General features: G+C 33.9%; 3 protein-coding genes across 3 annotated transcripts; 1 reads left to right on the forward strand and 2 right to left on the reverse strand.

Annotated features, from left to right (window-relative positions):
• The first annotated feature begins 1243 nt into the window (after positions 1-1243).
• LOC110639555 (3-ketoacyl-CoA synthase 11) lies at positions 1244-3834 on the forward strand. Its single transcript, XM_021790558.2, has 2 exons — positions 1244-1455; positions 2129-3834. The coding sequence occupies exon 2, from the start codon at positions 2135-2137 to the stop codon at positions 3668-3670; it is 1536 nt and encodes a 511-aa protein (XP_021646250.2). The 5' UTR covers positions 1244-1455; positions 2129-2134; the 3' UTR covers positions 3671-3834.
• A 1133-nt stretch (positions 3835-4967) lies between these two features.
• Positions 4968-7172, reverse strand: LOC110639558 (probable histone H2A variant 3). The gene is made up of 3 exons (XM_021790560.2): positions 7024-7172; positions 6806-6922; positions 4968-5592 (listed from the first exon to the last, which is right to left on the reverse strand). Exons 2-3 carry the CDS (start codon positions 6911-6913, stop codon positions 5296-5298), a joined length of 405 nt encoding a protein of 134 aa, XP_021646252.2. The 5' UTR covers positions 6914-6922; positions 7024-7172; the 3' UTR covers positions 4968-5295.
• A 415-nt stretch (positions 7173-7587) lies between these two features.
• On the reverse strand, positions 7588-13653 carry LOC110639557 (uncharacterized). Its single transcript, XM_021790559.2, has 8 exons — positions 13486-13653; positions 13238-13368; positions 12745-12880; positions 10837-10918; positions 10112-10287; positions 9484-9621; positions 9256-9395; positions 7588-8157 (listed from the first exon to the last, which is right to left on the reverse strand). Exons 2-8 carry the CDS (start codon positions 13353-13355, stop codon positions 7895-7897), a joined length of 1053 nt encoding a protein of 350 aa, XP_021646251.2. The 5' UTR covers positions 13356-13368; positions 13486-13653; the 3' UTR covers positions 7588-7894.
• Between the last annotated feature and the right edge of the window lie 65 nt (positions 13654-13718).

Below are 13718 nucleotides of genomic sequence, written 5' to 3' on the forward strand. Positions count from 1 at the left end.
TTGAATCATCTCCATTTTTCTTTCACATTGGGGTTCATTCATTCGCGCAATGCTAAAGACAACAAGAAATATTGATGTAATAGCATAAAAAAAAGGTACATGTGATTTTTTTTATATTTATTATATTTATATCTAGCAATTTTTTTTGAGTTTGTGATAGATTCAATTTTTTTTGCCTCTAATGATAAAAAAATATAAATATTATTTTCTAATTTTATGCAAGATTGTAAAGTAATTTTATTTCAATAGACATTGTTGAACAAGTTTTTAGTGCTAGGATGCACGTGAAAAAAAATACCAGATATAACTTGATTTAATTTGAACTTCGAATTAAGAATGACAACGAGTAGGATACCTGTAAAAATCATCTTACTCTAATCCAAACTTGAATAATATTCTCAATAACTGAATTCATACTAAACCCTATTAAAATTTATATTTACTATTCGAACTCGTCTCAAAATCGATTATTATTATTCAAAAAATAATGAAACCTATTTAATTTTATATATTTTAATTAATAATTTACATAAAAATATTTTTAATAATAATTTATATTAAAAATATTTTAAAATTTTAATATTTTTATGAAATATTTAAATTCTATTTATTTAAAATATAATATATATAAAAATTTATAAATATTATTATAAATATATATATATTATATTTAATTAATTAGTTATATAAATAAATTTGAGTAAATAATACCTAATATTATACAAAATTTAAATTTGATTCAAACTTTTCATGAATATTATTTTTTAAATTTAAATTTATTTTAAACTCAATTATATACTATTTAAATCCATCCTATTAAGATTCGGCCAAATCAGATACAATTCATTACTATCCGTGCTCCAAATCATTAGAAACATGTTATTGTATCAAAGCCTCACATGGGCCAAAAGAAATTATAATTGAGACTACTATGGAGATAAATATTTCCTCATTTTTATTATTATAACTATTTAAATATCCGTAATAATTTCGGTAATTAATTTAATAAAGTGGTCTTGTAATATAAACTATTTAAAATTTAAAACAAATGCATAATTAACACGTGCATACTAAAACATAGTAGTATTTTATTTTAAAAGAAATTAAATTTTCTTTAAAAAAATAATAAAAAAAGGAGGAAAGGACTAAGGAGTCCATTTCCGTGGAAGGAAGGAGGAAAAAAGGGTCTAGAAGGAGGCCACAGTCAAAGATTTCAAACCCAGTTGGCGCCGCCTGTTGCTCTCTCTCTTGCTCTTGCACTCTCAAAACGCGTCCATTTTGGGGCAGCTTCCGATTTCAAGCTGGCTTCTTCTCTCCACTATAAATACCCTCTAATTTTACTCCCATTTCTCTTCACGAGCTTCTTTCTTCCTCTCCTCTCCTCTCCTCTCCTCTTCGCTACCTTATTAGTTTTTTCTTCTCTTTACTCGTTTATTTGGGGCTTGCCTATTCAAGGTTAGTATTTCTTTTTTCTTTTTTCTTTTTTCTTTTTTTTTTCTTCCCATTTCGTTTTCTTTTGGGCTTTGTTTAGCAATGCAATTTATATTATTTAATTGTTTTTTCTTGTTTTGTTTTTGGGGATCTGGGTTGTTTCATAATGTGGTTTTGACTGGGAATGGCGGTCTGGGTTTCGGTTCGTGGTGTTTCTAAACGCATGAAAGTTTTGCCTTTGATGTAAAATTCTGATCTGGGATTACTGTGTTCCAACTAATTTTGATCTGTAATGATGGATGATTTTTGGGTTTATACAAGGAGGGAGATTTTCTTATAGTAATATAATATTTTTTTGTAAAATACATATAAGTTAACGAAATTAAATTGCCTTTCTTCACATTTTCCTGACTTGGATCTTGGTTGTTTCATCTTTTCATTGTTCATATCACTCTAACATTTGTCGATTAGAGATAACCCAGTTTTCAGAACTTAAATTTGAATTCTTCAAAAAGATAGAAAAGACAGCTAGTCATTTTAGAATTGAAGTTAAGATTTTAACTAAACTAGATCATAGGATCTTTTTGAGTTTTGATCTCTATTCGTTGACTTCTTCACTTTCTTGAAATTGACTGTATTGTTGATCTTCACTTGCATGTGTTCTCAGTTCTCACCTAATTAATTGAACTTTGAACAGGGAGAGATGGCAGAGCCAAAACCAACTACACCCTTGATCTCACCATCGTCATCAAGAAACCTTCCTGATTTCAAAAAATCTGTGAAGCTAAAATATGTGAAATTGGGTTACCATTACCTCATCTCCCATGGAATGTACCTTTTCCTTTCCCCTCTTGTAGTCCTAATTGCTGCTCAGCTTTCAACATTTTCTCTCCAAGATTTTTATACTCTTTGGGAGCATCTACAGTACAATCTCATATCTGTGATAATCTGCTCATCACTACTTGTTTTCCTAATTACACTCTATTTTATGACTCGTCCTCGGCCTGTATACCTTGTCAACTTTTCCTGCTACAAGCCTGCAGAATCTCGTAAATGCACAAAAAGGATTTTCATGGATCAATCTCGGATGACCGGAACTTTTACAGAGGAGAATCTCAACTTCCAGCAGAGGATCCTTGAGAGATCTGGCCTAGGGGATTCAACTTATCTTCCAGAGGCAGTCCTCAACATTCCCCCTAATCCATCAATGCAAGAAGCTCGAAAAGAAGCTGAGGCTGTGATGTTTGGTTGTGTTGATGAGCTTTTGGCCAAGACCTCCATTAAACCCAAAGATATTGGAATCTTGATTGTGAATTGTAGCTTGTTCAATCCTACCCCATCTCTTTCTGCGATGGTTATCAACCATTACAAGCTTCGAGGTAATATAGTTAGCTACAATCTAGGTGGGATGGGTTGCAGTGCAGGTCTGATCTCAATAGCTCTAGCTAAGGATCTTCTTCAGGTTCATCCCAACTCCTATGCATTGGTCATCAGCATGGAGAACATAACACTGAATTGGTACTTTGGAAATGATCGATCAAAGCTTGTTTCAAACTGTTTATTTAGAATGGGAGGGGCTGCAATTCTCCTTTCCAACAAACGGTCTGACAGGAGGAGGTCAAAGTACCAATTAATACATACTGTCCGCACTCACAAGGGTGCTGATGACAAGTGCTTCACTTGTGTTACACAAGAAGAGGACTCCAATGGGAAGGTCGGTGTTACTTTGTCAAAGGATCTCATGGCAGTCGCAGGTGATGCTTTGAAAACTAACATAACTACGTTAGGGCCTCTTGTTCTGCCAATGTACGAACAGCTGCTATTCTTTGCAACATTAGTTGGTAAAAAACTTTTCAAGATGAAGATCAAGCCCTACATCCCTGATTTCAAGCTAGCTTTTGAGCATTTCTGCATTCACGCTGGGGGAAGAGCAGTTCTGGATGAATTGGAGAAAAACTTGCAGCTATCTGATTGGCATATGGAGCCATCAAGGATGACACTTTACCGGTTCGGCAATACCTCAAGCAGTTCCCTTTGGTATGAATTGGCTTATTCAGAAGCCAAAGGAAGAATGAAGAAGGGAGATAGAACATGGCAAATAGCATTTGGTTCAGGGTTTAAATGTAACAGTGCAGTTTGGAAGGCATTAAGGACCATAAACCCCGCAAAGGAAAAGAGCCCCTGGATGGATGAGATCCACCAGTTCCCAGTCATTGTTCCAAAGGTATCAGCTATCTGAGCCTCGGAATGGTTGGTTATGATGCAAAATTCTTGAGGACAAGTGAATTGATTGGTGTATGACAGGCATTTTTTTAATCATTGTCAGAATTAGGATGATGTTTATTCAGTGGATTGGAATTGGTATTTTTAACTGATATGTTCTGGCATTTTTTCTGCTTTCAATGTTAGCACCACAAGGATGATGCTCAAAATGCTTCCCATTCTGTTCTATCATATCACATTTTTAGCATAACGAATTGAATATTTAAGAGGAAGATAATGCTACGAGGCATTATGAGCAAGGGCAGAAGGTGATAAAGCACCAGCTCTTTCCTGATTTACTAATCCCTGCGAGGCAATATAACAAAAAACAATTTTTATGATTCCCTAGTTGCAATATTTAAATTATTTCCTTTAAACTATTGTCTAAACCATAAACAGCATGAATATCAAACATATCTTGAGAATTTCACAGGTACATTGTACATTCATTTACACTGCCAATTCTGCTACTGTTTAGCTGCTGATGGCGGTCAAGCTAATTTGGTATAGTTGGAACCGCAGTTTATCTTGCATATATACAACATGTGTAGCGTTAGCAATGGAATGAACTGTTAATTGAGGGGTCATATTGGCTGTTATAAGAAGAGGTTCGGACTCCGTAGTTTCTTTTACGTTTTCGTTTTCCATGGCCCCATTTCGAGGGCCCATGCAAATTTTTTCACGTTTCTGTAGAATTTAAACAGAAATAGATAGACGGGAAATGAATCTCGACTACCACTGGCTATTTTTGCTTTATGGTACAAATTGTCAAATGTTGATAATTTCTTAATCCTGTAGCTTGTCAAGTATTGTTCATTGCTTGGTGCAACAGAAAAGATTTTTGGAATTGAAATCGTAAATATCCATACTGAATCTTGAAAGCCATCATGCAGTCCCAGTCACAGTAATTTCTTATGTTCCAAATTTTCTAGCAGACTTTCAAACCCAAACCTCAAGAGAGGCTAGCACAGACCAGGAACACAAATACATGGAAAGCGGATGAAAATCTGGCCAATATAAAGATGGAATCATTAACAGAACACAGACATACCTTCTAATCCAAGTCTTTTTGTCCGTGCATGCCCATCATCAGGAGCTGTGCTTTGTCACCCCAAGGAAGATTTACTCTGGTAAATAAAGGAGTCCTGCACATCTCAAAGGTTAAGAAAATATAATACCCTTTTGTTTTTAAAATATTTGAAGAAAAAACAATGACATCATTGGCAAAATACCAAAATTTATAATTATTAAAGCAACTATTTATGCAAAAGATGTATGAAATAATATCACTCAAGTTGATATTAACATTAGTATAGTAATGTTTGAACAAAGATTAGATATGTCAAACACTGTTGATGATATATCCAACATAATTTGCCTAGTCCTAAACAAAAAGGAAACATTTATGAGAAGTATACTAAGTCCTCCAACTGAAATGAAAGAAAACAAGTATAAGCTAACAATTTAAAACTTAAATGCATAACCCTGATCACACAACAGGTTTTGAACAAATCCATGGCTGTGGATGGCAGGCTCACTTCAGCAAGGATTTTTTTTTTTTTCGCCATGGCAAACGGATGCACATAAAATCCTTTTAGAAAGCTATTCCTTGGATGATTTGTTGATAAGTGACTTGTGGATGTGAGGGATGACTCCACCACCAGCAATGGTGCCCTTGATAAGAGTATCAAGTTCTTCATCACCTCGAATTGCAAGTTGCAAATGCCTGGGAGTGATACGTTTCACCTTGAGATCTTTGCTAGCATTTCCAGCCAACTCCAACACCTCAGCAGTCAAATACTCCAAAATAGCAGCAGAATAAACAGCAGCCGTTGCTCCTACCCTTCCATGAGCCATGGTCCTTGACTTCAGCAATCGATGGATCCGGCCAACTGGGAACTGCAAGTTATGCCAAAGGACACAGTTGAAATGCGACTATCATCCCCCATTGAGGTTGCAATTCATAATAACTCCACCAAAGATCACCAAAAAAAACTGTCTAGAGAAAAAAGGTAGAAGAGAAAAGAAGGGACAAAGAGCATAGATACGCAAGGGGAAGGGAACCAGTCAGGTGAAATCAAATCAGAAAGTGCTACCCACCCCCCAGTACCTGATAAAAAATAAATAAGTGTGGGGGGTGGGTGGTTGGGGAGGGGGGTGGTGAAGTCGGGGAACAAAGATGCAAAACCAGAAATTCCCAGCCTTCAAGATTCACGCATGTTTCCTATGTTGACAAAGTAGCTTTTTGCAGAAACACCACTAGATCACCACTAAACAAATTCACTTAGGAGTTCCCAAAGTTTTTCCCAATTGATAACACTCTAATTAATCAACAGTTATTAATATGCAATAAACTTCTTAAAAGCATGGTAATTGTGTCAACAAATTTATACAACATATTTCACCTGACGTGCATAAAGGATTCACTAGTTATCACAGAGTAAACAGTTGAGAAAAATGTGAATCTCATATATTGCAATCAATGAGCACAGTGTTTATATACACCCCAGAGAAAAATGTCCAGCTGTATTATAGCTGAGCTGGCAAAACTGAAAGAATAAAATAAATACTAAACTAAACTAATTTCTTTTCCTAATTAACTTCTCTGCTGCAACTCTTTGTAAGCTCTTCTTGCTGCTTTGATTGATACTAGTGAAGGTACAAAACCTTGTAAACTCAGACAACTGTCTACATTCACGATTTAACGAGTTGATAATAGCAAATAAGAGTTCCATTTTCACTGGATTATTAGATTTTCTCTAAGAAATGTTAACTTCAAACCTTGGAATAAAGTCACAGAAATCATCCCCCACGTTTTCTGTAAAAAAAAGTTTTACGCATACCACATTTATGAAAAGAATTAAGACATCAAAGCCAAAAACAGAAAATAAAGTGCTCTATGTTCATACACTAGGGAAAGTTATAATAGCTCAAATGCTAAACATAAATCCCAAACCAAAATCCCAACAGTTTCAAAACCTTAAATCCTCAACTTTAAAAAAAGTAAAGAAAAAAAATCTATGCAACTGGGTAAAGTTCAAATACAAAGAAGAAAGGCAATTCAAAGCAAGAAAAAGAAGAAGCGTTGAGAGAGAGAAGGAGAGAGTAAAACCTGAAGGCCAGCGCGAGAAGAGCGAGAGGTGGGTTTCTTCTTGTTCTTATCCTTGTCGGTAGCTGAGGTCTTGCCCGTAATCAAACCCTTGGCGCCTTTTCCCGACATCTTTTGCCTCTAAAAACAAAAAACCAGAAACTAACAATTTATTTAGATACGAGGAAATGGAAGACAAAGGCGGTAAGAGTCAATGAACCAGAGAACAAAAAAGCACAAACCTTCCGGTCTCTGAGAGGGGGGGAACGGAGGATTACATTATATTATATTATTTATGACTATGAATAAAGAGGGTGATGAAGTCTTGAAAGATTACTTAAATAACCCTATTCTTCGATCAAATTTACCACACTGGTACTACTTTTTTTTTTTCTCGTTGGACTTCCGCGATGTTTGCGACACAGTTATTGTTGCATTCTGGTCCCTCTAACTCTTTTTATTTACAGTCATAACCAGGGTCGCAATTTTTAAGCTCTCAGGCTGGCCCTCAAAAAGTCTCCAAAGTAAATTCATCAATAAACTATGTTCTGCCAGAATGGAGAGGTCCTTCCGGCTAACCCCTAAATTCAATTGTGAAATCACATCAATTTTAGGAAACATATTTTTCTAGCATATAGTAATACACTACTTATTAGAATTAGAAAGAGACCGCTTGAAGAAAAGAACAAAAATACGCATACCAGAAAACAGACCAAATAATAATCGTGTGTTCCGTCGAAAAACAAAAAAAAAAAGGAAAGAAAGTGTGTTCCTGTACCTAAAAAGTGGAAGCCATTGTTCAAAACTATCAGGAAACTTTCCAGGGCTTTCATAAATGGAAATGAAGCTGCATTCAAGAATACGTGTATAGGGTTTTCCCAGCCAAACACAATGTAGACAGTAGAGGGGCAACAAGACTTGAGCGATCGATTTTAAGGCTAGCTCAAATGCAAAAACAGTATGATCCAGCCTATCTATGACATGCATTACTATCTAGGCCTCGTACAAAAATTAGGTGGTCTTAAACGGTAACAAGTCGGGTCAACCACATCAAACACCACCACCAAATGAAAATATATAAAAAAGAAAAGATGCGGTCAATTTTTCCTTGCATCAGTCCTTCCCTGCTTCTTCCTTGCCTTTGGCCTTCCCGTCGTCTGAAATGTGGAAGCCCTCAACCTTAAGCGAAACTTCTTCTGCTGTTACTTTCACCTTTCTAATTGATCCATTTTCTGTGAATCCCTCATTCTCATAATGCGACAAAGGGCCTGTCTGCCATATTCTGATGGTTCCGTCCTCAGATCCAGAGGCATATGATTCCCCTCCTGGTGAGAAACGCACACAGTGCACAGGACCATGATGACCCTTGTTGCATACTGCAAAAAATGTATAAGTCACTTACAGTATAGTATTTAAAACCAACAAAGAGTAATTTATAACATAGTCATTGAGTTATGCTAAAAACTACAGGGCAATCTCTATTGGTAAGGTGAAACAATTTAGCCCGAGATTTGATTCTACTCATAGACTGATCATTCCATTTAAATTTAGTCTAATTTACCATTAGTTACAAAATTTTGTTTTATTAACAAAACAGTCTCCATCCAAATTTTATATTTAAATAATAATATAAACATATATTATGTCTAAAAATATAATAAATATATATTTTTTATTAATGTCCCTTACACATCATACCCTAAGTTTTTAAAATTATTTGTGCTAAAATATTTATATCTTACGTTTATTTTTTGTCCATGTTTATAATTTATAGACCCATTAGATATATATAAGTGTGATAAGACACTTTTAAAATTATGAGGGTCAAAATTATTTCATCATAATTTTACATTATTAATAACTACAATCTTACAAGTAAATATTATATTGATAAAATTAATAAATTGTACAATGATAATTTTCTATTTATATAATTTTATCAGAAAATTGTCTAATCACACTTATCTTTTAAAAAAAAAAGCCAATTATACTAATTATGATATTATCATGAAAAATTACGATAAAATTATTTTAATCCTCCTAATTCTAAATATGTCTTAATAATTCATAAGCACGGAAACAAAATTCATTTTATAGTATATATATATATATATATATATATAATCATTCTTAAAAATTTAAAACACGACATATAAAACATACAAGGGACATGTTAATAAAAAATATATATATATATTTATTATATTTTGGATGGAGAAACTTTTTTTAATGAGACAAAACTCGAGTATAATCGTTTCAAATTGAAAATAGGTTTAAGAACATTTTGGTTATTTAATCTGTAATTAGTGGTAAATTGGATCAAATTTAGATGGAACGACCATTTTGTTGACAGAATCAAATCTCAGAGACTAATTCGTTTTAATTTGAAAATTGAGTATTGAATTGTAGTTTTTGACATCCTTAGAAGACTAATTTGTAAATTACCCATGAACAAATTATGTTTGAGAATGTACCTATCTCATCACCGGTATGAAAATCATATACATGAATCCACATATCTTCTCCCCCAACAATGAACTTATTCCCGTACTTGGGTTCCAATGAAGCTGATTCTACTGTGCAAGGCATGTTGTAGCTCTTCACTAACCCAAAACTGGATGGAGAAAAGGTCAAAATATGTTAAAACTGGCAATCACAGAACTTTTGCAATGAGAAACAGACCAAATTGGCCTCAAACTTACTGATTTGCATCCCAAAACGTCACCATAGAACCATCACAAGTTGTTATATACCGACCATCTTGACTCACTTCAGCACTGGTCACAGATGACTTGGTCTCAAGGGTTTGCACTATCTTTCCACTTCTAACATCCCATAGTCTGCATGATCATCATTTATTCCAAGAAATAGAGAAAAATGCAAATCCCAATAAAGTCCTCAAACAAACACCACATAACTAGACAAATCAATGGCTTCCAATTCTAAGTAATTAGAAAATATTTTCAATAGAAACTTAATGCTTGCAATTGGGAGTCTTTCCAACAACCAAAAACTTTCAAGCAACTGCTCTAAATTATCAAATATGACTAAATAGCTAGTCTTTTTTCAGATGGCCTTGATCCCAAAAATTTAACAAGCAATAAACCTAAGCCCATGCATGTTATCTCCCACAAAACTGCAATGCTAATCAAAATCTAGAGCTTATTTGCACCAGAATATTCCACCAAAAGGAAAACTTCAGGAAACAACAATTTTTCTCTTTTTTTTTTTTTTTTGACAAGTTACAGTTTGGTATATCTATTTCTCACACAAAATCATGCACTATCATAACAGCAGCTAGCTTTAAATATAATTAATAGGAGAAGTAACCTCACGCCCCCCATATCAGTGCAAGAACTTAGTATTGTCTGATCACTGTGTAGCCATGCAACAGTTCTCACTGAGCCAGGAGACTTGTCAACTTCTCTTGGAGGTGCATCTGGACGACTCAAATCAAAAATTCGGAGGACTTTCTCCACTCCCCCAGTGAGCAGAAGGCGAGTATCCTGAGGCCAGATTGTAAAAACATTTGCATGAGAATTGCAGAGAAACATAATGAAGTAAAGCATAGCACACCAACTCACCCACATCCATAAAATATGATTCCACAAGAGTCACATAAACATATAAATACATAGGTACAAAAATTACCATCTAGAATGGCCAATGAAGGTTTAAACAAACAATGTGAATACCATCTTAAGGACATGAAAATTACTATAAAGGTTTACCCTCTCCAACCTTAAACCCCCATTCTAAGAAACTATAGGAAAAAGTTTACCAACTCTGAAAAAAAATACTTTGACCTAAGTTTAATTGTTTTAATAAATTGGCAACTTTATCTTAAACATTACATCAAATATATAGCATGAGAGGTATCCAAGAAATGGAATGATTCAAAAAATATTCAGAGTGGGTAAATATTACCAACTTCATTGACCATGAGTACAAGAGCTCATGTCTTTAAGCATGTTAGTTTGCATTATAAAACTTGAATAGGACCATCCTTTATCAACTGAAAACTGAACAGGAAAAACAAATACTGCTAACTTTACCACTGAAAATGCACAAGATCGAACAATGTGTTTGTGTTCAAAAGAATGCAGTTCATCCCCTGTTAATGCATCCCACACTTTCCTGCATGTGCCATTGTTGAACATGTTAAATTCTCACCAATTAGCTGCAATTCCTTCACAGTAGTAATGATTATATCAATGTAACAAATGACGAACACAGACATTACCTATTCAACAACTAGGAAACTCAGCACTTGATCTCATGAAACATGATTATTACATTACAAGAAAACAAATCCATCTTATATATAAATAGGAACAGCTAACAGAGATAGCATATAGAATTGTCTGTTATATGCATATCAGATAAATCACATTATTAACATCTTCAAGCCTCTAGCAAACAAATAAAAGGATAACATGGTTAGCCTCCAGTAATTGAAGAATGACTCAGATGCGACAGGTTTTCGAGGACTATAAGAAGCTCATGCAAAACATGATGTTTAAGTTCATTCAGCAAACAACCAAAATGTAAATGCATTTCAAGAAGCCTCTGCCTTTGTAAAAGACACAATAATGGTACTAAGGAATGAAATAAGCATTGTTCTTCCCTTTTCTGAGCTCTTTTTAGTCGGCTAAACAGAACAGGTGATTGTATTTCTGCGACATCATAGTTCATAGTTGTCAAATCAAGATATGAATAGAGAATCAAAATTTTCATTTTGTGAATTGAGAATCGAATTGAATCGTAAGATTCAATAAAAATTCTCACAATTAATTAAAAATGATATATTTTTTAAAAATAAGTAAAAAAAATATCACGATGATATATTTGATAAATATAGAATTATTGTTTTGCTAATGAGAAGGATGCTTTATAATAGAACAATATATTCTTATTATATTATGCGGTTTGATGTTCTAAATTATAAATTCTTAAACTGTAGACAATGATTATCATTGTGCATATGCTCAAACTCTCATTTATATTTGAACAAATAATTAAAAAATAAAAAATGATTAAAAGGTCAGAATATATTAGTATAAATTGTCATAATTTGACAACTATAATTAGATAAGTATATTAACAAAAAAAAAAAAACAAAGAAAGGAAAACAAAAGAAGAGGGAGAGGGAAAAGAATTAGCTAGTGGAAGAAAAATAGGTAAGGAAAGGTTTAATGTGTATTTTTTACAATAAAAAATAAAGTTAAATATTAAATTTTGAAGCTATAGAGTCTAACAACCCTCTAAAAAAAAGAATTGACCAAATTGGTAGATTCATATCAATTCACCCGATTCACTATCGCATTGTATGATTCGGTTAAAATTCAGGTACATTTGATGTTCAACTATAGCTTCGAATCACTAGGATGGAAAATTGAATCAAATTGAAAGAATTGAATCAAGAATTGTAAGATTCTAACTACAGTGTGCAATATTTCAATGTTAAGTTTTTGATTCATGGAAAAGCCCAATATTGAAACTTGTAAGAACAGATAGGACTTGAATTCATCATCATATGCAAACTTATTATAATTGTATATGCAAAGGAAACAACAAACAAGTGAAGGTATCCACACATGCAAAGGGAAAATCCAAAGCCAATAGGAAAAGTAATGTGAACATGCTAACATGGACGGAAAACAAAATTTTAAATTAAGTGATGTGCAACATCCAACAAGATACCTTAAAAAAAGTTCAGTTATGCCAGACTACAGGGAAAACCTTATCAGAAAGCATTTAGAGAAACAATTAAGAAAATTCTCTGGCTGTCACAAACATACATTGACAAGTCGGCTTAAGGTTCCACACACATTCATAATAATGTATGCACATAAGGTGCGAATAGATGGAAAAGGAGACAACATTCACCAAGAAGCAGAAGAAAAATGATTATGGACTTTCAGAGCAAATAAAAAAAATTCAATAAATGGATTAATACATACGCAGTAAAGTCAGCAGAACCAGAAGCAGCTCGTAAAGCATTAGTATCCAAACAGCAACTCCACACCGCACCCTTATGCCCTTCAAACGTTCCAATCCAATCACCAGTCTCTCCATTTCTAAGCATGGGACTAGAATCTGAACCCACAAGAGTAAAACTTCCAAATTCAGCAAACGTACAACTTGTAAGATTATTTAAACTAATATTTTAACTCTCTTCAAAGTAGGTCTATGCTGATCATAATCTTATCATGAAAATGATCCAGCATTTAACATTGGAATCTCGTGATTGCCATAATTGACAAAACTCATAATAGGCAAATTTAAATGTTAATTAAATCGCCAAACGAAAAGGGTAAGCGATAGTTAAGATTATTAGTGGAGGTTTTTAACACAAACAAAATCCAGAACCATCAAATTTATGAATTTATGACAAATTAAAACCTTCAACTGAATCTAGAATTTACCCCAACGAAAGCAAAAATTGACGCGTACCCTTGCTCGCACTGATGAGGAAGAAGCCATCGGGAGTGACAGGACTGTAAAACAGATCAACAACAGGGCGAGAATGACCATGGCACACAAGTGGAACCGCCACCCTTTTCTTATCCATCTGGTTGTATTCTCTTTTTTTCCCAAAAAAAAAAAAAAATCAATTACCTAAATCTGTTGCAAAATAAACCCTTTTGATTATCTGAAATTTTTGAGAAATTAATAGTATAACAAAATGAGCGTGTCTATACAGAGACTAGATTAAAGAGAAATGGCGGCATTTGACACAGGCGGGAAAGGCTTGAATGGCTCTGCAGGACTGAAATGCTTGAAGCAGTTCAAGGGGAAAAAATGAAAATGTAAGTAGAAAATAATTTGGTTAGTCTACAGAGCTGTGAAACGGGGGCCAGGCGCAAGAGAAAAAGCTTCTGGGTCTGACCTTATATAGATTCTTATAGGGTATGACTTTTGGGTGTCTTGTCCT

Source organism: Hevea brasiliensis, chromosome 17 (assembly GCF_030052815.1).
Source record: "Hevea brasiliensis isolate MT/VB/25A 57/8 chromosome 17, ASM3005281v1, whole genome shotgun sequence".
Classification (NCBI taxonomy): Eukaryota; Viridiplantae; Streptophyta; class Magnoliopsida; order Malpighiales; family Euphorbiaceae; genus Hevea; species Hevea brasiliensis.

Excerpts from the sequence above, each read along its gene's own strand:
- LOC110639557 (XM_021790559.2), bottom strand. The coding sequence starts at position 13,355 with ATGGATAAGAAAAGGGTGGCGGTTCCACTTGTGTGCCATGGTCATTCT. Across the intron at positions 9,622-10,111 it reads ACTGATATGGGGGGCGTGAG|ACTATGGGATGTTAGAAGTG; the intron begins GTTACTTCTCCT and ends ATGATCATGCAG. Across the intron at positions 8,158-9,255 it reads TCATACCGGTGATGAGATAG|TATGCAACAAGGGTCATCAT; the intron begins GTACATTCTCAA and ends CATTTTTTGCAG.
- LOC110639558 (XM_021790560.2), bottom strand. The coding sequence starts at position 6,913 with ATGTCGGGAAAAGGCGCCAAGGGTTTGATTACGGGCAAGACCTCAGCT. Across the intron at positions 5,593-6,805 it reads CTTCTCGCGCTGGCCTTCAG|TTCCCAGTTGGCCGGATCCA; the intron begins GTTTTACTCTCT and ends CATAACTTGCAG.
- LOC110639555 (XM_021790558.2), top strand. The coding sequence starts at position 2,135 with ATGGCAGAGCCAAAACCAACTACACCCTTGATCTCACCATCGTCATCA.